The 25509-nt window shown below is 43.0% G+C and overlaps 3 protein-coding genes across 3 annotated transcripts in view; all 3 read right to left on the reverse strand.

Moving 5' to 3' along the window:
• Window positions 1-17744: 17744 nt before the first annotated feature.
• Window positions 17745-19154, reverse strand: LOC119575494 (suppressor protein SRP40-like). Its single transcript, XM_037923150.1, has one exon. It carries the CDS (start codon window positions 19152-19154, stop codon window positions 17745-17747), a length of 1410 nt encoding a protein of 469 aa, XP_037779078.1.
• Window positions 19155-19260: 106 nt separating this feature from the next.
• Window positions 19261-22834, reverse strand: LOC119575495 (serine/arginine repetitive matrix protein 2-like). The gene is made up of 3 exons (XM_037923151.1): window positions 20695-22834; window positions 19558-20592; window positions 19261-19445 (listed from the first exon to the last, which is right to left on the reverse strand). Exons 1-3 carry the CDS (start codon window positions 22832-22834, stop codon window positions 19261-19263), a joined length of 3360 nt encoding a protein of 1119 aa, XP_037779079.1.
• Window positions 22835-24396: 1562 nt separating this feature from the next.
• The window catches only part of LOC119574979, an 8992-nt gene continuing 7879 nt past the window's right edge, over window positions 24397-25509 (reverse strand). Inside the window, exon 5 of the mRNA XM_037922281.1 lies at window positions 24397-25509. This exon is cut by the window's right edge and continues 494 nt beyond it. Coding sequence (XP_037778209.1) covers window positions 24429-25509 — 1081 coding nt within the window. The 3' untranslated portion in view covers window positions 24397-24428.

Raw genomic sequence — 25509 nt, forward strand, 5'->3', positions numbered from 1 at the left:
TGCAGCTACAAGTGTTACGACATTGTATGGTACAGTCACAAGTGTTATAACACTGCCAGGTGTACCAACAAATGTTGCGTCTTTCCCTGGTGCAGTCACAAGTGTTACGTCACTGCAAGGTACAGTCGTCAGTGTTATATCACTGCCCGGTACATTCACTGGTTTAACATCACTGTCTGGTACAGCCACAGGTGTAATATCACTGCCTGGTACAGTCACAGGTGTTATCTCAGTCCCTGGTGCAGCACAAGTGTTACGACATTGTATGGTACAGTCACAAGTGTTATAACACTGCCAGGTGTACCAACAGATGTTGCATCATTCCCTGGTGCAGTCACAAGTGTTACGTCACTGCAAGGTACAGTCGTAAGTGTTATATCACTACCTGGTACACTCACTGGTGTAACATCACTGCCTGGTACAGTCACAGGTGTAACATCTTTGCCTGGTACAGTCACAGGTGTTATTTCATTCCCTGATGCAGCTACAAGTGTTACAACAGTGTATGGTACAGTCACAAGTGTTATAACACTGCCAGGTGTACCAACAGATGTTGCGTCTTTCCCTGGTGCAGTCACAAGTGTTACGTCACTGCAAGGTACAGTTGTAAGTGTTATATCACTGCCTGGTACAGTGACAGGTGTAACATCTCTGCCTGGTACAGTGACAGGTGTAACCATGCCTGAAGCACAGTGTAAATCATGCCTGGACAGTACGGTGTAACGTCATTGCCTGGTACAGTTCACAGGTGTTATCTCATTCCCTGGTGCAGCTACAAGTGTTACGACATTGTATGGTACAGTCACAAGTGTTATAACACTGCCAGGTGTACCAACAGATGTTGCATCATTCCCTGGTGCAGTCACAAGTGTTACGTCACTGCAAGGTACAGTCGTCAGTGTTATATCACTGCCTGGTACAGCCACAGGTGTAACATCTGTGTCTGGTACAGCCACAGGTGTAACATCGCTGCCTGGTACAGTCACAGGTGTAATCTCATTCCCTGGTGCAGCTACAAGTGTTACGACATTGTATGGTACAGTCACAAGTGTTATAACACTGCCAGGTGTACCAACAGATGTTGCGTCTTTCCCTGGTGCAGTCACAAGTGTTACGTCACTGCAAGGTACAGTTGTAAGTGTTATATCACTGCCTGGTACAGTGACAGGTGTAACATCTCTGCCTGGTACAGTGACAGGTGTAACATCTGTGCCTGGTACAGCCACAGTTGTAACGTCATTGCCTGGTACAGTCACAGGTGTTATCTCATTCCCTGGTGCAGCTACAAGTGTTACGACATTGTATGGTACAGTCACAAGTGTTATAACACTGCCAGGTACAGTCACAGGTGTAACATCTCTGCCTGGTACAGTCACAGGTGTAACATCACTGCCTGGTACACACACAGGTGTAACATCATTGCCTGGTACAGTCGCAGGTGTTATCTCATTCCTTGGTGCAGCTACAAGTGTTACAACAGTGTATGGTACTGTCACAAGTGTTATACACTGCCAGGTGTACCAACAGATGTTGCATCTTCCCTGGTGCAGTCACAAGTGTTACGTCACTGCAAGGTACAGTCGTAAGTGTTATATCACTGCCCGGTACATTCACAGGTGTAACATCTCTGCCTGGTATAGTCACAGGTGTAACATCACTGCCTGGAACAGTCACAGGTGTTATCTCATTCCCTGGTGCAGCTACAAGTGTTACAACAGTGTATGGTACAGTCACAAGTGTTATAACACTGCCAGGTGTACCAACAGATGTTGCGTCATTTCCCTGGTGCAGTCACAAGTGTTACGTCACTGCAAGGTACAGTTGTAAGTGTTATATCACTGCCTGGAACAGTCACAGGTGTTACAGCGTTGCCTGGAACAGTCACAGGTGTAACATCGCTGCCTGGTACAGCCATAGGTGTAACATCGCTGCCTGGTACAGTCACAGGTGTAGCATCATTGCCTGGTACAGCCACAGGTGTTATCTCCTTCCCTGGTGCAGCTACAAGTGTTACAACAGTGTATGGTACAGTCACAAGCGTTATAAAACTGCCAGGTGTACCAACAGATGTTGCGTCTTTCCCTGGTGCAGTCACAAGTGTTACGTCACTGCAAGGTACAGTTGTAAGTGTTATATCACTGCCTGGTACAGTGACAGGTGTAACATCTCTGCCTGGTACAGTCACAGGTGTTATCTCATTCCCTGGTGCAGCTACAAGTGTTACAACAGTGTATGGTACAGTCACAAGTGTTATAACACTGCCAGGTGTACCAACAGATGTTTTGGTCAGTCTGTTCCACTGTGTGTACAGTCACAAGTGTACATCACTGCCTGTACAGTACAGTTGTACATCACTGCTGACAGTCACAGGTTAAATCACTGCCTGGTACAGTCACAGGTGTAACATCCTGCCTGGTACAGTCACAGGTGTACTCATCCTGGTCAGCACAGTGTAACACACTGCTGGTACAGTCACAAGTGTATAACACTGCCGGTACATTCACTGGTGTAACATCACTGCCCGGTACATTCACTGGTGTAACATCACTGCCTGGAACAATCACAGGTGTAACATCACTGCCTGGAACAGTCACAGGTGTTATCTCATTCCCTGGTGCAGCTACAAGTGTTACAACAGTGTATGGTACTGTCACAAGTGTTATAACACTGCCAGGTGTACCAACAGATGTTGCATCATTCCCTGGTGCAGTCACAAGTGTTACGTCACTGCAAGGTACAGTCGTAAGTGTTATATCACTGCCCGGTACAGTCACAGGTGTAACATCACTGCCTGGTACAGTCACAGGTGTAACATCACTGCCTGGTACAGTCACAGGTGTTAACTCATTCCCTGGTGCAGCTACAAGTGTTACAACAGTGTATGGTACAGTCACAAGTGTTATAACACTGCCAGGTGTACCAACAGATGTTGCATCTTCCCTGGTGCAGTCACAAGTGTTACGTCACTGCAAGGTACAGTCTAAGTGTTATATCACTGCCTGGTACAGGCACAGGTGAAACATCGCTGCTTGGTACAGACTCTGGTGTAACATCTGTGTCTGGTACAGTCCACAGGTGTAACATCACTGCCTGGTACAGTCACAGGTGTAACTCTGCTGCCGACTGGTCGACAGGCTTAACATCACTGCTGGTACATCACAGGTGTACTCGTGTCCTGGGCAGTACAGTGTTAACACTGCTGGTACGCACAGGTGTAACACACTGCATGTACTCACAGGTGCTCTCCTGGTGCAGTCACAAGTGTTACGTCACTGCAAGGTACATCTGTAAGGTGTATCACTGCTGCCTGGTACAGTCACAGTGTATGTAACATCTCTGCCTGGTACAGTCACAGGTGTAACATCTGTCTGGTACAGCCACAGGTGTAACATCCTGCCTGGTACAGTCCCCAGGTGTAACATCGCTGCCTGGTACAGCCACAGGGTAACATCGCTGCCTGGTACAGTCACAGGTGTAATCTCATTTCCTGGTGCAGCTACAAGTGTTACAACAGTGTATGGTACAGTCACAAGTGTTATAACAATGCCAGGTGTGCCAACAGATGTTGCGTCTTTCCCTGGTGCAGTTACAAGTGTTACGTCACTGCAAGGTACAGTCATAAGTCTTATATCAATACCTGGTACAGTCACAGGTGTAACATCTCTGCCTGGCACAGTCACAGGTGTAACATCACTGCCTGGTAAGCACAGGGTAACACACTGCTGTAACCACAGTTGATCTCCTGGTACAGTCACAGGTGTACATCACTGCTGGTACAGTCACAGGTGTAACATCTGCCTGGTACAGTCACAGGTGTAACATCGCTGCCTGGTACAGTCACAGGTGTAACATCTCTGCCTGGTACAGTTACAGGTGTAACATCTCTGCCTGGTACAGTCACAGGTGTAACATCACTGCCTGGTACAGTCACAGGTGTAACATCACTGCCTGGTACAGTCACAGGTGTAACATCTGTGTCTGGTACAGTCATAGGTGTAACATCGCTGCCTGGTACAGTCACAGGTGTAACATCACTGCCTGGTACAGTCACAGGTGTACATCCTGCTGGTACAGTCACAGGTGTAACCTTACTGGTACAGTCACAGTGTAACTCTCTGCTGGTACAGTCACAAGTGTTTAATCACTGCCTGGTACAGTCACAGGTGTAACATCTCTGCCTGGTACAGTACACAAGGTTGATCATTCCTGGTGCGTACAATGTACAGTCACAAGGTGTACATTTGCTGTACAGTCAGGTGTAATCATCTGCCTGGTACAGTCACAGGTGTAACATCTCTGCCTGGTACAGTCACAGTGTAACTCACTCAACCTGGTACAGTGCACAGTGTTTTACATCTCGCCTGGTACAGTCACAGTGTAACATCACTGCCTGGTACAGTCACAGGTGTAACATCATCTTCCTGGTGCACGTACAAGTGTGTACAACAGTGTATGGTACAGTCACAAGTGTTATAACACTGCCAGGTGTACAACAGAGTTGTCATTCCCTGGTGCAGTCACAGTGTTACGTCACTGCAAGGTACAGTGTAAGTGTATATCACTGCCTGGTACAGTCACAGGTGTAACATACTCTTGCCTGGTACAGTCACAGGTGTAACTCATTGCCTGGTACAGTCAAGGTGTAACATCACTGCCTGGTACAGTCACAGGTGTAATCACTGCCTGGATACAGTCACAGGTTGTAACATCACTGCCTGGTACAGTCACAGGTGTTACCATCTCCCGTGCGTACAAATGTCAACAGTGTAGGTACGTCACAATTTATAACCTGCAGGTACACAGAGTTGCTACATTCTGCCTGGTACAGTCACAAGTGTTAATCGTGCCTGCAAGGTACAGTGTAGTGTTATATCACTGCCTGGTACAGTCACAGGTGTAACATCTACTGCCTGGTACAGTCACACTGCCTGGTAACATTCACTGCCTGGTACAGTCACAGGTGTTTTTACATCATTCCCTGGTGCAGTCACAAGTGTTACATCACAGTGTATGTTACAGTCCACAGTGTAAACACATGCCAGGTGTACCAAGGTGTTCATCATTCCTGGTGCAGTACAAGTGTTACCATAAGGTACAGTCCAAGTTTATATCCATGCCTGGTACATTCACAGGGTGTAAACGTCACTGCACGGTACAGTCACAGGTGTAACATCACTGCCTGGTACAGCCACAGGTGTATATCTCATTTCCTGGTGCAGCTAACAAGTGTTACAACAGTGTATGGTACAGTCACAAGTGTTATAACACTGCCAGGTGTACCAACAGATGTTGCATCATTCCCTGGTGCAGTCACAAGTGTTACGTCACTGCAAGGTACAGTTGTAAGTGTTATATCACTGCCTGGTACAGTCACAGGTGTAACATCACTGCCTGGTACAGTCACAGGTGTAACATCACTGCCTGGTACAGTCACAGGTGTTATCTCATTCCCTGGTGCAGCTACAAGTGTTACAACAGTGTATGGTACAGTCACAAGTGTTATAACACTGCCAGGTGTACCAACAGATGTTGCATCATTCCCTGGTGCAGTCACAAGTGTTACGTCACTGCAAGGTACAGTTGTAAGTGTTATATCACTGCCTGGTACAGTGACAGGTGTAACTCATGCCTGGTACAGTACAGGTGTAACATCGCTGCTGGTACAGCACAGGTGTAACACTGCCTGGTACAACAGGTGTCATTCCGGTCAGTACAGTTACATCATTCCTGGTACAGCAGGTTACATCGCTGGTACACACAGTGTATCTTGCTGGTACAGTCACAGTGTATTACACAGCTGCCAGGCTGTACAACAGTGTTGCATCATTCCCTGGTGCAGTCAACAAGGTTGTTACGTCACTGCAAGATCAGTGTAAAGTGTTATATCACTGCCAGGTGTACCAACAGATGTTGCATCATTCCCTGGTGCAGTCACAAGTGTTACGTCACTGCAAGGTACAGTCGTAAGTGTTATATCACTGCCTGGTACAGTCACAGAGTGTAACATCACTGCCTGGTACAGTCACAGGTGTTATCTCATTTCCTGGTGCAGTACAAGTGTTACAACAGTGTATGGTACAGTCACAAGTGTTATAACACTGCCAGGTGTACCAACAGATGTTGCATCATTCCTGGTGCAGTCACAAGTGTACGTCACTGCAAGGTACAGTGTAAGTGTTATATCACTGCCTGGTACAGCACAGGTGTAACATCCTGCCTGGTACAGTCACAGGTGTAATCTCTCCTGGTCAGTACAGTGTACACGTGTGGTACAGTCACAGTGTAACATCTACTGCCATGGTCAGTCACAGTGTAACATCTTGTCTGGTACATCACAGTGTAACATCCTGCCTGGTACAGTCACAGGTGTAACATCACTGCCTGGACATCACAGTGTTATCTCATTCCCTGTGCAGCACAAGTGTTACAACGTGTATGGTACGTACAAGTGTTATAACACTGCCAGGTGTACCAACAGATGTTGCTCATTCCTGGTGCAGTCACAAGTGTTACTCACTGCAAGGTACAGTTGTAAGGTGTTAATCACTGCCTGTACAGTCACAGTGTTATCTCATCCTGGTGCATCTACAGTGTTACAACAGTGATGGTACAGTCACAAGTTATAACACTGCCAGGGTACCAACAATGTTGCGTCTTTCCTGGTGCAGCACAAGTGTTACGTCACTGCAAGGTACAGTCGTCAGTGTTATATCACTGCCTGGTACATCATGGTGTAACATCTTGCCTGGAACAGTCACAGTGTAACATCCTGCCTGGTACAGCACAGGTGTACTCTCTGTACATCAAGTGTAACATCTTGCTGTACAGCACAGGTGTAACATCTCCTGGAACAGTCACAGGTGTTATCTCATTCCCTGTGCAGCACAAGTGTTACAACAGTGTATGGTACAGTCACAAGTGTTATAACACTGCCAGGTGTACAACAGATGTTGCTCATTCCGTGCAGTCACAAGTGTACTCACTGCAGTACTGTCAGGTTATATCAGCCGGTACATTCACTGTGTAAATCCTGCTGTACATACAGTTAACTGCTGGTACAGCACAGGTGTTATTCATCCCGGTGCACTACAAGTGTCAACGTATGGTACAGTCACAATTATAACATCAGGTGTCCACAGATGTTGCTCTTCCCTGTCAGTCACAAGTGTTACTACTGCAAGGTACGTCTAGTGTTATATCACGTCTGACTCACTGGACGTCACATCCCCTGCTACAGTGTACAACAGTATGGTACAGTACAGTGTTAACACTGCCGTACCACAGTGTGCATTTCCGGTCAGTCCAAGGTTACTCCTGGTACAGTCAGTTAACACTGCGGACATCACTGGTACATCTTGTCTCACGTGTAAATTCAACAAGTGTATCATCCTGGGCGCACAGTACCTGTTGACTCTTTATACATATGTCCCAATTTCACTTCCTGTGCAGTCACAGTGTCGTCACTGCAGTACAGTCAAGTGTATATCCTACTGTACACTTTGTAACACTGCGTACATACTGTGAACATCTCCTGGTAAGTCACAGACATCCTCCTGTACAGTCAAGTATCATCCTGTGACCACAGTTAAAGGATGTACAGTACAGGTATAACACTCAGGGTCCACAATGTCACTGTCGTCCATGTATAGCAGTACGTAAGTGTATAGCAGCCCTACTAATGTGTAACTACTGCTGTACAGCCACAGGTTATATCATCCTGGTGCACTACAGGTACACAGTTATGGACAGTCAAAGTGTTATACACTACAGGTGTCACAATGTTCTCTTTCCGTCAGTCACAAGTGTACATACTGCAGGTACTGTCAGTGTATATCACGTCCGGAACGTCACTGTTCATCATCCCCTTGCGTTCAAGTGTAACAAACTCATGTACAGTGACAGTGTTATTCACCCGGTCAACAAGTGTACACCAGGTGCAGTCACAAGTGTAACATCCTTGTATGGTACATTTACTAGTATTATATCACTGCCTAGTGCAATCACTGGAACTGTTACAACTGTTACATCTTTGTCCTCACTGTCAATTACTCCAACAAGTGCATTACTCCCTGGTAGTGTCACAACAGCAACATCTACAGTTGATTCCTCTTTAATACCTCCAAATTCGCTCCCATTTCCTGTCCAGATGGTGCATCCAGCTTTCGCTGGCACTGACATCGAAAGACCAGAAGTTGTTACTTCTTCCTCTTTTCCTTCCTTGGCTTCCAACACCACCCAGTCCCCATTCAACATCTCACCAACATACCAAAATGTCTCAGCATCAGGGACACTACCATCAATCTGTCAGCCTATCTGCCTCATACCTGATTCCTGGCTAGCAGATCCAACAGACTGTCATTATTTCTATGTCTGTCACTTCATTGATGATTTTTCAATGAAGCCCCAACGCATCAAGTGTCCCGAAGACAAGCCAGTATTCAGCCAAGATGAAGGGAAATGTATGGCGTCAATACAGTGTGTGGTAACCTGTCCTGGCACTGTTGCTCCGATGCCTCCACCGACCCCTGATGCCGCCAGCTGCCAGCCTAAGTGCATCATTCCGAACTCCCTAGTGCCAGACCCAATGGACTGTACCCACTACTACATATGTGTATTTCTGAGAGGTCTGACACCACATCCTGTTCGTGCTAGATGTCCTTCCACCAAACCTTTCTTTCACAGGACTAAACTCCGGTGTGAAGCTGAGGCTAGATGCATTGAAATGTGTTCTGTTCCCTCTACTCCGCAAGAAACCACAGTACCATCAACAGTTGAAGATCTGCATGATCCATGCTTGCCCTCGTGTGTCCGACCAGAATCTGTGGTAAAGGATCCCAAGGACTGCCACCATTACTATACCTGCACTGTCAATGGTAATACCACCATTCTTACAAGAATGGCATGCCCTCCAAGTCGACCTGTATTCGATGCAAGAAGTGAAAGCTGTTTAAAGTTTGCAGAATGTCTGGTTACGTGCCAGGAGAGTGAAACCCAAAATGGAAATGGCACAGATAATAGTTTAATGTTGATTCCAGAAACGTGTCGTCCAAACTGCACTCAACACAACACCATCTTGCATGACCCCATGGATTGCCACTATTACTATGTTTGTATGATTGTACAGGGACAAGCCTACACCACAAGGATTCATTGTCCACTCTCTCGCCCAGTCTTTAATCTGGAGAGTTACAGTTGTCGAGCAGAATCATCCTGTATCACAACATGCCAGGAAACAAATATAACTTACTTGCCAACATCTGCGGTGCCCGCCAGTACAACAGAATATCCTTATATCAGTAGTTCTTCATCTATAGTGACATTATCACCCACAGTTATGCCAACATATTCTCCAACACCTGTTAATCTATGTCGACCAATTTGCTCTTCCCAACATACTCTTGTCCATGACCCTCTTGACTGTAACCACTTCTATATGTGCAACATCACTCGCCTTACTCCATATCCTCACTATTCACCGGTTAGAGGAAAATGTCCCCCAGAACGACCAGTCTTTGACCTCGAAAAACACTCTTGTGCTGCGAATATTCCTTGTATTACTACATGTGAAGGAGTTGTAGCTACAATGTCTACAACAGTAGCTACTACTGTCAAACCTGCATCAGAAGTTGCATCTACAGTCTTCCCAAGTGACGATGGGCCTTGCAGTATTTACTGTGAAAAGCCAAATTCTATTGTACGTGATCCAACCAGTTGCCATCACTACTTCCTCTGTATATTCTTTGATGGCACTGTTCCTCGCCCTTTGAGAATCAGATGCCCAAGAGAGAAGCCTGTGTTTGATGCAGAGAGTAAGACCTGTCAAAGTCATGCTCCCTGTCGCACCTTGAATTGTCAGCAAACAGATAGTGAATCAATAACAATGGGGTCCATCACGCCATCACCTGCCGGATTCATTTATAACACTATAACAACAGAAGGAACTACTAGTGAGAAACCAACACCAACAGAATCTGTCGGTACCAAACCAACACCAGAAGGAGCCGTAAGCACTAGTCCAATAACAGGACCTATTACTAACAATCCAAATTCCAGTGAAATTATCACTACCATTTCACCACCAAAAGGACCTAATACTACCAGTCCACCATCAGAAGTACCTAGCACTACAAGTCCACCATCAAAAGGACCTAGCATTACCAGTCCACCATCAAAGGGACCTACCACTACCAATCCACCATCAAAGGGACCTAGCACTACCAGTCCACCATCAAAAGGGCCTAGCACTACCAGTCCACCATCAAAGGACCTAGCACTACCAGTCCAATGCCAGAGAGACCTATCATTACCAGTCTAATGCCAGGATTTAACATTACCAGTCCAGCACCAGAAGGACCTATTACTACCTATCCATTTCCAGAAGGAATGGACACTAGCAGTCCAACACCAGAAGGAAGTACTGGCACATCTGAGGGAACTGTAAATACAGCTTTTACTCTGAACACCAGCCCTGCAGTAGAAGTCACTGAACAAACAATGACATCAAATTCGGATTCTGGAGAGACTGATCAAGATCACTGTAAACCAGAATGCAAGCGTGCGGGTATTCTTATCCCTGATCTGACCGACTGCACTCGTTATTATGCATGTGTTTTTGTTAATGGCTTAGTTCCTCAGCCAGTTGTAGCCAGATGTCCTAAAAACAAGCCCATATTCAGCAACAGTACAAGACGTTGTGTGGAATCAGCCCCGTGCTATGCTCCATGTTCTGCACATGGAGAAACCACCACTAGCAACCCCTCTCCCTCATCATTAGATACTCCAGCACCTAATCCAGGTGAAACCTCCCTCACCACCCCACAGGATCAAGCAGCGACTGGGTGCTCTCATGCTGGGTTCTTTGCTAAAAGTAATATCTGTATCGGGGTGTACACACATTGCTACCACAATGGTAACCAGATGATGCGGGCAACTAGACATTGTCCTCCAGGTCTGGTTTTCAATACCGTTTCAACGTATCCTTATTGTGTTCCACCTTCAGACTGCCCTTACGATCCAGTATTGCGAGGGCCTTCTGCCAATGTAAGTAGCTGTGCCCACCCTGGAAGTTTCCCACGATGTCAACATTGCTGTTCGGATTATATTCAATGTGAACCTTCCCTTTCTGGCCGTGGGTACACACCTACTGTGGCAAAATGCCCAGGAAATCTTGTGTTCAACACAGATCCCACTTATCCAGTTTGTTTGCGGCCAGAAGATTGCCCTACAGGTGGTGGCCAGATGAGTCAGTGCAACCGCCAAGGTAACTACCCTGCTTGCCCTGGCTGCTGCCGTGACTACTTCCACTGCACTTACGACAACCGACTACAGAGAAAGACATGTCCACATCCACTTGTATTCAACCCACTTTCATCTTATCCATATTGTGTATTGCCTTGGAACTGTCCTTATGTGCTTCCAAGCCAATCCTGACATGTATATCTGTGATTAAGAGATTATCTATCAAAGCTTATCAACTGTGACCATATCCGAATATGTTATAAGGTGTTGTTAGTGAGTGCTCTAGGATCTTGTTATGTAAAGTTCATCATCGACTTTCCTTGGGATGGCATATTAGAACAGAAATGTCAACTCCCATGATAAGAATTCTATTTTTTTCTTTTTTCCTATATTAAACTTTAATAAAACCATCATTTTTAAAGAGACGGTAATGGCGAGTATAAGGATGCCAATAATACAATACTTAACACGGGAGTCGAAATTTTTCTTCATAATGATACGTCATCCCACAGTGAAATTCATGATAAACAATGGGACAGGGATGTGCCAATTTGACTATTTATTTATTTATCTATATATCATTAATATTATTATTTTATGACAAAGTTCTGGGGAGTTCATGTTGGGAAGGCCTCACAGAAAAAAACATATTTCTTTTTCTTTCTTTTCTTCTACGGTTACAGTCGCACATTTTTATCATAGGCTGAAACAGGATAAGGTGATATTAAAGCGCATTGTGTCAAATAAACTTTGTGACATGTTTACAGAATTAAGTAGGAGAATAATTCATTTTCATGTGTGTATTGACAATTAAGGACGCCGTCCATTGCTGACTTTTCAGATTTAAATGTATATTTTCGTGAAAAATAGAATCTTTGCACTGTATAAAGTTCACATAGGGTGTGATCTCTTTCCGATAAAATTATGGCCTTGTGTCCACTAATGTAAATTTATACAGAGCCCTGCAGAGTCATGTTTTTCCAGTGCTATATACTTTTATGTTTAAAGTTTCTATTTGGGAAAATGTTGCTATGAAAAATATTATCAATATATAGCTGTTTTATTTCCCTGTACAATTTAAGAATGCACAAGTAAACAAAAGTTGAAGTGAGAATAAATTTTTAATAAAGCAAATAGTAAGATATACAATGTGGATTTAAATTTCAATACGAGAAAAGGACAGTATAAGAAAATGAAAAAAAATAACTTATGGTATAATCGCTAAAAAAGAATCTTTACTCTTTCTGACTTAGCAATATGATGCAAAGCCGAAAACGGTTGGAAAAATGTGTTGTGACCCCTGAGGAGCGTTATTTGGGGGAGGGGGGCAGTTAACTGGCGTCCGTCTGCCGAGCCCAATCACTCCTATGCTGTAATGGTTTGGGCAATGACATGAAAATTGCAGGTATGATCTCGGGGAAAGTCTCTGCCCATGGCTAACAAACATTCTCTATGAGACTGAGATCTGGCGATTTGGGTGAATGTGACGCAGCATAATCTCTGGGTGTTGCCAAAATTACGCCTTCACGACACTGCTGGTGTGGTTATCTATGTACAGTGATGACCGGAATCCTGGTGGTAGAGCTGAAGCTTATCCATTTACAGATATGAGAAATAATGTGCTGAGCACACTGCCTTGTGGGACATCTTCGATTTGAGGGAATACAATCTAGACGAGGCAAATCTGACACGGAAGATCTTCCCGCATAGGCCATGGGAAGATAATTGTTGAAGGTTATGATGCCGCCAGCTAATACTATATCACGGCATGCAAATGCTGATGTGATGTGTTTCGAAATAGGCAAGAGAATCAGCTGTGCTTCGGTTGCGACGAAATCCAAACTGACAGGGAGAAATGTTATGGGACGATAGTCTTTAGGTAGTTTTTGAAAAAGTAGTGCAAGGGTTTGTCGCCAGTGGGGAGGAAAGTTTCCGGTCGTCCATATGTTAATAAATATTGAAAGGACAAGAAAGTAGGTGGAAGGTATCATAACACAGGATAATGTATACCTTTTTAAAAGGTGTCAGCTTCTCAAAAGATATGTTAAATGACTGGGGCGCCTCTCTTGTGACAGTAGCTGTTCCACACTGCAGGCTTCAGCCGAAGCACTGTAGCACAATGAAACACATTTTGAAGTGTAAGGTTGGGAATATGGGGAATGGCTGTATAGGCTGTGGATATTGGCTGTGAATTATAGAAGCATATCTGAAGTGGAAGAGAAGGATGAAGGAGGAAGATCAAGGGTAGAGAGAGAGGCTCTGTTAAAGGATCAGCGAGGGGAATTAGGAAGTGGGACACAGAAAGTAGGAGAAAGAATGGGGAAGTGATCACTAGAGTGAAAGTGGTCTAGAACTGATCAATGGAAATCTAGACGAAGGGAATGAGAGTAAAGATAAAAATCAAGGCCTGAAAATGATTGGGTACGCATGTCAAAATGAATGGGGCGGTTTGAATTTAGGAGGATTAAGGTTAGTTTTTGAGAGAATGTGTTCTCAGGAAGTAGAAGTGGAGGCACCCCAGAGGGTGTGGTGACTATAAGGTAAGGTGGTTGGAGTTAGGAAAGTAAGGTTTCAAAGGTTATAAAGTCTATAGGTAAGAAAGGGGAGAAGTAGACTGAAACAAGTGTGATCCAAAAAGCGGATACCTGTGCCAGGTAAAGCGGTTTATCAGGGAGGTATAACATATGTTGTTTTATAATGGATAAGTATGGAAGCGGCAGATAGAGTGAGGGAATGATACAAAATGATAATTTGAAATCTGTACTGGAGTATAATGGATGTGCTGTATGAAGATATGAGGTGACGAAGATCAGGTCTGTGAGAACGAAAACCTCGAATGTTCCACTGTAGAAGAGTCATTGTGGATCAATCAGAGGGTGATGAGGGTAGAGATGGATGTCTGAGAAGCAGGAGGAGTACCTGGTAGGGGATCAGAGGATGGAACTGAAGGCGTGATATCAGAAGGGCAATCAGGAAAACTGGGATCCAGGGAAGGACATTGTGATAAAAGAGATTCACGTGTGTATCCAGGAGGGGGTGTTAGGGACTGTAGGGAAAGAGGGGGGCTTGGTGTGAGTGGAGGAAAGAATAGGGTGTATTGGGAAGGAATGCGGGCAGAGAAATTGGAGGAGAGATGAGAAAGAGGAACTTCCTCCTGAGTTTTACTTAGAAAGTTTCTAATGTCCTCATGGGTTTCTGGAGGGGATTTGGGTGGGGAAGTTTGGGAAACGAAAATTTTATTTATGAGGAGGTGAAGAGAAGATAGGCATCTGAGGAGTAGAGGATGTGCGTTTGGGAAGGGATGTGGTAGAAAATGAGGTGGAATGTTTAGATTGTCTGGTGCGATTGGTAAGACAAGGAGTAGGGAGAGACATGGGAGAGTTGTGGATATTGGAATATCTGGATTGAGATTGGAAAAAGGATTTGACTGGGAGATAGGGGGAGTAGTGGTGGGAAGTTGAGGAGTAGAGGGTAGTGGTACTGAGGATGATGTAGACTACTTGGGTGGGGGGGATAGGAGTGGAGGGAAGGATAGTAGGGAGTGATTGAAAAACCATTTGGCATGCTTCCGGTCTGGTTTCTCATAGATTGAGGCTAAGTTTGTATCTGAGAACTGCTACCTCAGACCAAACTTGTAGGCAGGGCAGCCCCTGTAAAATACATTATAGGAGCCACCACAATTGGCGCATATGTCACATCATGTCTACGAAAGGTAATCTTGATAATATTGATGTGGGACTTATGGCAGCCTCAGTGAGGAATAGTGTAGCACTGTAGTGATACTTTATTGTAGTCAGCAAGGCAGGCAAGTAGATCATCTTCACAGTCTAACCAATCTTTATCGTAGGGAGAAGGGTTGAGCAGGAATAGGTTTGCCAGTGAGGTTAACCAGGGTAGATTGTGCATGGTCTTAGGACTCAGATTTAACTGACAAGACGTGAGTGGTTGGACTGAGAAGGAAACTTTGCCTACTTATTTTTGGAGCCACTGTTGAAAGAGGATATCGGAGTAAGAGGCTGTTTGGGGAATCACAAAGAATTGGTCCCCCTTGGCTGGGCTAAATAGGGTACTCAAAAAGTTTGTAGAAGTGGGAATTGTAGAGGGGCAAGAACGGGTGGAGGAGGGAGTGGTGTGGAGTGAGATAGTATTGTGGGGGGATGAGGGCAATAGGATTGAAGAGTTATAATAAGGGTGGAAGAGATAGTAAATGAAGACGATTGTGCAGGTGGGTTGGAGGATATAAGTTTAATAGCAGCGGTCAGAGCCCTGATCAAAGAAGTCAGGGATTCAGAGAGGCTAGTTGAAAAAGGGGCAAGCCTCAGTGCTCTAAGAAAGGTGCAAAATCTTCATTACTGGCCATGGTAAGCCTTAAGAACGTGGCGAAGATAAAAGGTCCACCCTCAGGTTCCCCATAAGGGGTAAGGACTAGACAAATAACCAAGGGAATACCGTGCCCATAGCTCCCTGAGGTCGTTCATGACTGGTACAAAGTCAGCCGTTCATACTTTCAACATGGCTCTGACACCTTAGGAATTGGACAGGGGAAGGGGTTGGGGAGATAAGGAAAAGGAAGTAGGAGAAAAGACCGTGCAAAATTAGTTGAGTCGAGAGCTATGGCCCAAGGTAGGGGATAACCTCAACATTGGGTCTTAGTCTCCGTTTCCTAAGCCTCCCCCCCCCCCACGACAACAACGAGCAAGGGATTAGGAAGGGGGCGAGTTTGTGTTCTATGCCCTCATACTGTGAAGGTTCATATGCGAATTTGATTGCAGCAACCATATTTGTTCAGCTTTAATGTACTATTTCCATATTCAGCCGTTTTTTCACAATGTCCAGCATTAATATTCCCAAACACATTTTGCAATGACATACTATTTGTATATACTGTATATTACTGCAAATTGGTATAAATATGGCTAAAATATGAGATATTTGGTCGAACAATTCATTTCTTTATTTTAAGTGAAGTTATTTGTAATGGCGATTATCTTGAACAATTAGATCCACTGGACTTCAAAAGTTTCCATAAAATGAGCGTTTCTTTTTTTAATCTGATTTTCCTGTAAATGAGAGAGAGAGAGAGAGAGAGAGAGAGAGAGAGAGAGAGAGAGAGAGAGAGAGAGAGAGAGAGAGAGAGAGAGAGAGAGAGAGAGAGAGAGAGAGAGAGAGAGAGAGAGAGAGAGAGGGGGGGGGATAAGAGAAGAATCTCCTACAGCAAAAACGGTAAATTAGGTAATTGTCTGTAATAAAACCAAGTAATGGTATTTTACGTTTATTTCCCGTTTAAAAGATTATTCAAAAATAACAACTTTTCTTGCACATGTACCTTTATTTCATTTCAAATGACAGAAAAATAAATTTCAATAAATACATACATTATATACACAATAACTGCCATCCTTAACATGACATTTACCTATAGCTTTCAAATACGTTTATTCTTTGGAAAATGTACGTAATTCAAACAATAAAACTGAAAATTTAACTAAAACACAAAAAGTAATCAGATATAAAATCATCCCATTTTATAGCACTTCTCTCCACTAGAAAAAAATATATATATTGGCATAAATTCAGTCGAAAAAAAAAGAGAAATTGCATTAAAATATGTACAATATTTACATGAATCTTCACATACTAAGTAGACACCAGCTTCTTCCTCGGACTTCTCCTAAGGCCTGACAGGGAGTTTTCAACGGACTTGCTCCTGTCCTTAGCTGGCGGCGGAGTGGAGGCAGACGTCGAGGGCGCAGTGGACCTCAAGGGCGACTTTCTGTCAGGTACGGAAGACACAACACTCGAAACGGAGCTAGACAGCCCGAGGTTGAGCTGTCTCTTCACTCGACGTATCTTGACGGGGACTATGATCTTGCTGTCGGTTGTAGATGTTTCATCAGTTGACTTTCCATTTGCTGCGATCGTACTGGTGGCACCGGTGGATATTCTTACTGGTCCATCGGTCCTTTTCCTCTGGCACAAAGTTGGGTCCTTTTGGAACTTCCATGGCTTTCGTAGATACACCAGTTTTGTTGGCTTCCGCAGGACTTTTCTCAGACATTACAGCACCATTCTCGCTTGTTTTTCTTTCAGCACTGTCTTTACAGACAGCTATCTCCTCCCTTGATTCTGGAGAGAACATTCTAGAACGCTTGCTGGCCATAGTTTTCTCACTAACGGAAGTTCTGGTTCTCTTCCGCAAGATTAATTCCTCTTTGGTACGTTCCGACGGTGCACGATCTCTTTCTTTGAAAATATTCTCATCCTGGATGCTCTTGGGATCAGAATTTGAGGTTTCCTGTGACGGCTGTTGGTCCCTGTGTACAAGTGAGATGGCACTCTTCCCGCTTACGCATGATAAACTCATTGCAGCAGATTTGGTAGGTGAGAAATTGGCAGGTCTCTTCGCCCGACGCCGAACGAAGACCTTCTGAATAGTAGTTGATGATGAATTATTTGAAGGCGCAGCTGCGGCTCCATTGCTATTTGAATTCTGAGATTGGGATTCACTAACCGATTCTTCTCGCTTCTTGGTCTGAGCTTTTCAGATCGTCATGGGAACAAATCAGCATCTGTATCTGCGGTGGTGATATGATGTGGCCATTGCTAGTATTGTGTTTTGTACCTGGTACCTGTGAATTAAAAGCCTTACTCTGGCTTTTATCCTCGGCTGAAGTAACGCCATTCTCCTCCAACTTGCTGTGGAAATCAGGTAAAATTTGAACACTTGGCTCTTTTAATTTGCTACTAGGTGACTTTTTGGGTGTCTTTCCAAGTTTCTTACATGGCGTTTTTCCTGGAGTTTTCAGAACAACCTTTCCAGGAGACTTGTGTGGCGTTTTTAGCATCTTGTTTGGGGTTTTACTTGTCCTGTGGGGTGACTTACTAGGTGAGGGTTTCTTTGGTGACTTTTCTCGCTTTGAAGGTAATTTCCGAGGAGTTTTTCTTGGAGATTTCTTGTTCACGCGGCTCACTATTTTACTCTGGTCTGGTCCACCTCCAGCAACACTTGTATTTGTTGCTTCTTGCATTGTTTCTTCAATGACTGCATCTGAGTCACTATCAGAATCTGAAGAACTTGAACTACTACTACTGCTGCTGCTGCTACTGCTACTACTGTTACCACATTTGCTGCATTGACAATCACTACTGTCTGAGTCTGAATCTGAGTCTGAGTCACTTGAACTGCTTGAATGATCTTCGTGGGCATCAGTAGACTGAGCGGTGGCACTGGCCTCATTCAACATAGGTACATCGCTACATTCAGTAATATGCGTCTTGGTGCCAGCGGCTCGGTCTTCGCATGCTGTTTCAGTCTCTGCAGTGTCCTCTGCTACTTGATCAACATTTCTTGTTTCTAAACTGTTTTCTATGTGACCGTCACCTTCCTTTCCAGTCTCAGTTGCCATTTCATTTACACACTGGTTTAACAGGCTTTCATTGCCTAACAAATTTTGACTATCATGCTCCTGATCCATACCATCAGTCAGTGGTGTGTCTGCAACAGTAACATTGTCTTTCACCAAACTTTGTTCACTGGCCTTTTCATCTGCTAGACCCCTGGTTTCAACTACATGCTCCTTTGCCTTCATCTTAACATCTGCTTGATTCTTTGTGCCATCATTTGTAGCCCCTGTTGCCTTCAAAAAGGAAGATTTACGGTCAGAAGTAGCACGTCTCTTCCCTTCATGATCGTTAATAAAGTACAACAATGACATCTCAGAGTCTCCACTGGTGCTGAGGCTGTCTTGGCCATATTTCTCATGGTTCTGCTTTACCAGAATGTCAATAGTATCATCACTTCCTGAAGCAGGGCCTACCTTTTCTGGGACAGCCAAAATTGGTGTAACTTGGAAAAGATCAGATGGGTAAAATGTTGTGTCATCCTCCATTAAAGTCCTTAAGTGCCTAGCTCTCATGCTCTGCCTTCTCTTCTCTGCATTTGCTTCACTGACCTGATTTATCTTCTTTTCCCTTCCTGTGAACACATCTTGCTTCTCCCAAGCAAATCTATCTTTAACACTATCAGGCTTCTTGACATTTAGACAGTGCTGGTTCCTTACTCACGACTCTGTTCTTCCTATCTTCTTCAGCTCTTCGATGTTTCTCTTTGGCTTCTTGTAAAGCTTTCTCATATTTTAACATTTCACTTTTTCTTGTGGGCCTGGCATTCTTCAAATCCCATCTTGGTTCATTCCGTCGTCTTGAATCTACATCTGATATTGGGAAAGTGAGACTCCTTTGTATCTTTGTGTGAGGTCTCCCCTCCATTTGTCGCTACACTAATTAATTCTCCTTCTTCTTCATCTTCATCTAACTCGCCTTCTTCTTTTTCATCATCCTGGACAATACTCTTCTTTGGAGACTCCCATAAAATTTTATGTAACAGTTTGCTATCTACTGGTACTTTGCTTCGGGTCTGTTGGTCCAGTACACAATTCCTCTCTCTCTGAACTTTAGGTGGTGGATCACCATGATTTCTACCATCTTCTTTAATCTCATTTCTTATTTTTATTTTTCCAATATGAATTCCCTTGTCTGGAGAATCTCCATCATCCCTCATTCGTCTCTCATGCACACGCTGTCGTCTTCCGTAAGCTGGTGGTGACTCAGATTGCTGTCTCTTCCACCGTACCTTCCCATGTACACTGTCATCCAAACTTGTCGGCTTCCTTTGTTGTGCTCCATTTGGTAAACTTTTATTTCTTTTTGTTTCCTCCACTTCGTTCCCTTGCATCCTTTTTACTCTCAGTCTGGAATCACTATTTCTTGAAGTGGTGCTCCTTTCTGAATGAATCTTCTCATGATCTGTCCTCTTGTGTTCTCCTTCTTTACTCCTAGGAGGCTTTCTCCCTCTTTCTCTTGGTGGGCTCTCACTACCTTTATGTCTTGAAGTGTTTCTCCCACTCACCCTTTTTGATGAATGTACTGGCGGACTTATTCTGCCTGTATCGTCTTGTTCCGCAACTGCCCTTTGGCCCCGTCTTGTGGTTCTGCCAAATGCGACTGCCATCTTCTCCTCATACTTTGCTTGCATTTCCTTTTCCTTGACCATTAGGGGACTCACACTATCATTTTGCTTGATCTCACTCTTCTTGTTTGGTGTCAACTTCGTTATCCTTTTGTTTGATTTACCTGGTGGTGATCGACTCACTGAGAGGTCTATGGTGCTGTCACTTTTGTCATTCTTTCTAGGTGAAACACTACATTTTCTTCCTCTTGCCCTCTGCACATTCTCGAAGTCTCTTTCGGATGAATGATTTCTTGTTATTCTTTTAGGACTATGTTCCCTATTCTGCACACTTTCTGTTACAGATTTACCATCATGTTCTTTTATGGTATCTACCTGAGAATTATCTGTATCAAATATGGACCCCGTTTCACTTGCTTCTGGTTTAGAAGTTTCTACAGCATCATTTTCCTTTTCATCTTCATCATCATCATCATCATCATCATCACCTTCGCTGTCTCCATCATAAAGGAGTTCCTCCTCTCCAGGGAAAAGACTCTCTTCAGGTACCTTTATAGGTTCTGCATTACTTTTACTGTGTAACCCTGCTTCTTTGATGTTCTCTCTTCCATTTTCAGTATTTACAGGCGTACTTGGCTTATCTTGTTTTAAGCATTCTTTCTCACAATTACCTTCATTTTCAGCTGCAAGCTTTAGTTGTTCATTCTTATCTTCAGATGGTATATTTTTACTATTACCATGTGTTGTAGTGTTTCTTCCATTTTCTCTTCCCAAAGGATGTGCTAATGGATTTAATGTATTTCTATCCTTCAGTTCCTGACTTGCCTTTTGGGCCTGTCTTGTCGTCCTGCCAAATGCAACTGCCAGCTTCTCCTCGTACTTGGCTTGCATTTCCTTTTCCTTGACCATTAGGGGACTGACACTATCATTTTCACTTATATTGCACTTTTTGTCAAGTGTTGTCAACTTACCAATCCTTCTATTTGATCTACCTGGTGGTGACCGACTTCTTGACAGGTCTTTCCTGCTTTTGTCAACTTTCCTAGGTGAGGACCTGCACGGTCTTCCTCTTGATCCCCCCACAATATCTAAATCCTCTCTCTCAGCTGAATGGTTTCTAGTTATTCTTTTAGGACTATGTTCCTCATTTTGCACACTATTTTTAACTGTCACTTTTTCAAGTGCAGATTTGTCATCTTTTTTTATACACTGAACAGCATCTCCCTGAGAATTTTCTGCATTAAATGTGGACCCCAGTTTACTTGTTTGTGGTTGAAGACAATAATTTTTACTCGAATGTGGGGATTTTGTTTGTGATACTTCCTCAGAATCATATCCCTCACTGTCATCATCGTCATCATCTCCAATGTCTTCATCATAGAGGAGTTCCTCCTCTTCAGGGAAGAGCCTTTCTTCAGTTTTTGTATTTTCTGTTCTAGATGTATTTTCATTGTGCATATTTGTTCCTTCCTTGTTCTCTTTTCCTTCTTCCTCAGTATCTGTATGTATGTTTGATTTATCTTGTACACAACACTCTTTCCCAAAACCATTTTCTTTCTTAAGCTTTACCTCTTCATTATTCTGCTCTTCTCTATCAACTTCATGAGTGTCACCTTTGGAATCACTACCTGATATACTGCATATCAAATCTTTTTCAACTGGAACTTCTCTGATCCTTTCATCAGAGTTACTTTTGACATCTTCTTCAGCCTCATATGCTGTGGAATTAGTTGTTCTAGAGTTTAACCTATCCTTACACTGTATTTCCTTTTCAATACAGTTCTCCAGAGCCCCAGAATCTCGACTGACATCTTCATCATTAATGACTTTCTCATCATCCTCGCCACACATCAGTTTGGATTTTTCTGTGTTAGATTCAAGCCTGTCAACCAAAGTCTCAGGGACATCTGTTATTTCCTTTACGGATTTCCCATGCTTGAAACCTGAGGCTTTGACTTCAGCTTGAGTGCTGCTTGGTAGTGGTTTAGCATCAACCTCATTATTTTCAATGGAAGTATTTTTAGTTGTTTGGCATTGCACCTCATCAGTTGAACTTTTAGTCGGGGTTTGGCACTGTACTACATTACCTACAGATTCATGTAAACATTCAGCTTCTGATTCCACTTTGGCATTCTCAGTACCCCCAATCACTTCCCGTGTCCCTCTAATGCCTAACTCTTGTTCAGACTTGTTACTGGCATTTTCTACAATGTCTGTTTTGAGAGTTATCTCTTTATTCTCTTGACAATCTAGTGAATTTTCATTTTCTTCACTACCAGATGCTTGCACTCTTGCTGATTTCTCACTACGTGATTGTCTCTTTGGTCTGGCTTTGCTTGATTCATCTTTTGTTTCTCCTTTTTCTTTGGTATCATCCACTTCTTTGTTTCTTTGACTGTTAGTATCAATTTTCCTTCTCTGTCTATTCTTTGATTTACTGCTTGCTTCTTGGTCATCAGAATCTTCAACTATTCTTCTGGAAGATTTAAAATTTACTTGTGCCTCAGTTGGTGATGTTTGAACTAAATTATTCTTTGGTTTCTCATTTCTCTCTTTACTAGATGCTTTACTCTGCCCTTTTGTTGTATCTAATGTTCTATTTCTTGTCATAACCCCTGTTCCATCCATTTTGTTAGACGTTTCCATTCTAGTGCCTTCATCACATATTTCATCACTGGCTTTTTCTTTTTCAGACACATCCCTTCTTCTTCTCCCTCTCCCATCCTTCTTAGTTTCTGTGTATTCACAGGGGGATACTGCCTTAACATCGGTTTCTGTCTGTTTAGCTGGTCGGCCTCTTTTCTTTCTTATAGAAACATTTGGCTTTTCATTCTTCTCTTCCACTCCCTCCTTTCCTTCTTTTCTGTCTTCAAAATCAGGATCTTCGAGTCTTCCTTGAGTAACAGAGGTATATTTGCTGCTATCCCAAGAGGTGGTTTCACGGATTTGGGGGGATGCTATCTCTACATCCTCAGTACTGGATTTTTCATCTGTCATGGTTCCTTCTTCTCTGTTGCTATTACATTTTTCATCTGTCACCTTTCTTTTCTCTCCCTCCCTGGTCTTTCTTTCACTACTATGATTTTCCTCTGTCTCTGTTCTTTCTTCTCTTTCCCTTGTATTTCTTTCACTATTACATTTTTCATCTGTTGCCATTCTCTCTCTTTCCCCACTAATTCCTTTACTATATTTTTCATCTGCTACTGTTCCTTCTTCTTTTTCCTCTCTCTTTTCTTCATTATATTTTTCATCTGTCACTGTTCTTTCTTCTCTTTCTCCACTTTTTCTCTCATAATTCACTTTGTCTTCTGATTCCAAATTTTCAAGAATTGTTCCAGCAGTTTTAGTCTCTGATTTTGATATAATAATTTCATCTGAACCTGACAGTTTGGTTTTTGCTCTTCCTTCACTAATATTATCACTTTCCTCACACATTTTTGTAACATTTTCTATTCTTTTTACTTCAATATCATCAAAAGGTTCGCTAACATTTTCTTTTCCTGCTTCAAGAACCATTTGCAATACATTTTGTTCACCCACACCTAAGCCCTCATTTGATTTGTCGCTAACATTTGTCTGAGACTCTGTCACATCCTTCATGGTACCTAATTTTGTACCAGTCTTGTCACCACATTTTTCTTCAAGCATTTGGCCTGAGATGTGTTTCTCATCATCTACCTTGTCATTATCATGATCATGAGAAGCTTCTTGCACTGTATGATTATTTTCATTCTCTCTCATCACATTATGTAGATCATTAATATCTAAAACAGAAGCATCATCCCTGTGGCCACTTGCTCTTTCCTGATCTTGAGATAACCTTTCCTCTACTCTCTCACTAATTTCTTCTACCTTGTCACTTAATGTAACTGTGTCACTAGTCATGTGATTTCTTCCACTTTGTAGAGATGTAGACAATTTTTCTTGTTTCTTTTGGTTGGTTTTGGCAATTTTTGCCATCATTCTCTGTCCAAAGAGAGATTTTCCCAACATTCTTTCTTCATCCTTTGCATCTAATTCATAATTATTATCAGTGTCTTCATAACCTCTGTTCCTTGTTAAGAGGTCAGAGAGACCATTGTTAGAAGTATTATTTGTACTTGTTATACCAACCACATTTGTGGAATCACTACTCATGTGATTACTCACACCAAATGGAGGCCTTGAAAGTTGTTCTCGTGGCTCTTGTTTGGTCTGACCTATTTCAGCATTCCTCTTTTTCTTAGCTTGAGCCATTTTTGCATTCATTCTCTGCCCAAAAAGGGATTTTCCCTAACATTTCCTCTTCATCGTATGAATTAGTGTCAAAGTTATAACCAGTCACTTCCTTGGAACTGGCACTGTCTGAAGTTCTATTGCCATTTATTATACCACTATCATTTGTAATGTCATTGTTTATGTGATTCTTCACACTATGAGGAAGTTTAGATGAGTTATTCTGTACATCTTGCTTGGTTTGGGATGTTGTTGAAATAACTCTCTGTTCAAAAAGGTCTTTCCCTAACATTTTCTCTTCACAAACTGAATTTGATTTACAAGCATTATGAATAATTCCATCAGATGTTTTGTGAATGAATGGACCAGTGGAATTCTCCGGCTCGTCAATAGCAATGCCAATATCTGAAGAACTGTTACTTTGCATGTGTGTATTGCATTCACTTTCATGTTTACATTTATTATCTGTAGTTATAACAGGTGATGGATCTGGACTGAAATGACAGTCCTTATTTGTAGTCATTTGACTGTCTTGTAAACTGACACTTGATGTAGAAGACTTTTTTATGACTTGCATATCTGCTTCTTTTAAATGTAACACAGTACTCCTGTTATCTGTATCCCTCTTCCTTGTTCTCCTACTGTGGATTAAACTTTCATCACTTTGCAGATCAGTAAATTTTGAAGTTTTTTTTTTGTTATCTTCCTGTCTTCTGTCCACATCTTCATAATCTTTCTTTTGGTCTGGTCTATCAAAATGACTCTTGCCATGAGCACCTAACCTTGAGAAGACACTGATTCTTCTTTCAGTCCCAAGTGGCTCTTCATTTGCATTTCTCTCTTTTCTATTTTCAATGCCTTTCCTTCTATCATAGGTAGACTTCCCTGGGGTTCTTGAGCTGTTCCTCTTCTTATATTCCTCATCTAAATCTGAGTGGTACCTATCATTATACCTATCAAGCCTAGAGTTCCTTTCTCCAATGCTGTTGCCAAATCTACCAACATGTCGGTCTCCATCATTGTACCTTTCACCACTCTCGTGTCTCCTCCTCTTCACTGGTCTATCAAAACTGCTATGTCTAAACTCC

The sequence above is a fragment of the Penaeus monodon genome, chromosome 7, assembly GCF_015228065.2.
Source record: "Penaeus monodon isolate SGIC_2016 chromosome 7, NSTDA_Pmon_1, whole genome shotgun sequence".
In the NCBI taxonomy this organism is placed as follows: Eukaryota; Metazoa; Arthropoda; class Malacostraca; order Decapoda; family Penaeidae; genus Penaeus; species Penaeus monodon.

Coding starts and splice junctions, on each gene's coding strand:
- LOC119575494 (XM_037923150.1), bottom strand. CDS start 19,154: ATGAGAGCTAGGCACTTAAGGACTTTAATGGAGGATGACACAACATTT.
- LOC119575495 (XM_037923151.1), bottom strand. CDS start 22,834: ATGGATGGAACAGGGGTTATGACAAGAAATAGAACATTAGATACAACA. Junction 20,593..20,694: donor TTATGATGGAGACAGCGAAG/GTGATGATGATG, acceptor TATTTGATACAG/ATAATTCTCAGGTAGATACC. Junction 19,446..19,557: donor GGATGATGAAAAAGAAGAAG/GCGAGTTAGATG, acceptor TATCAGATGTAG/ATTCAAGACGACGGAATGAA.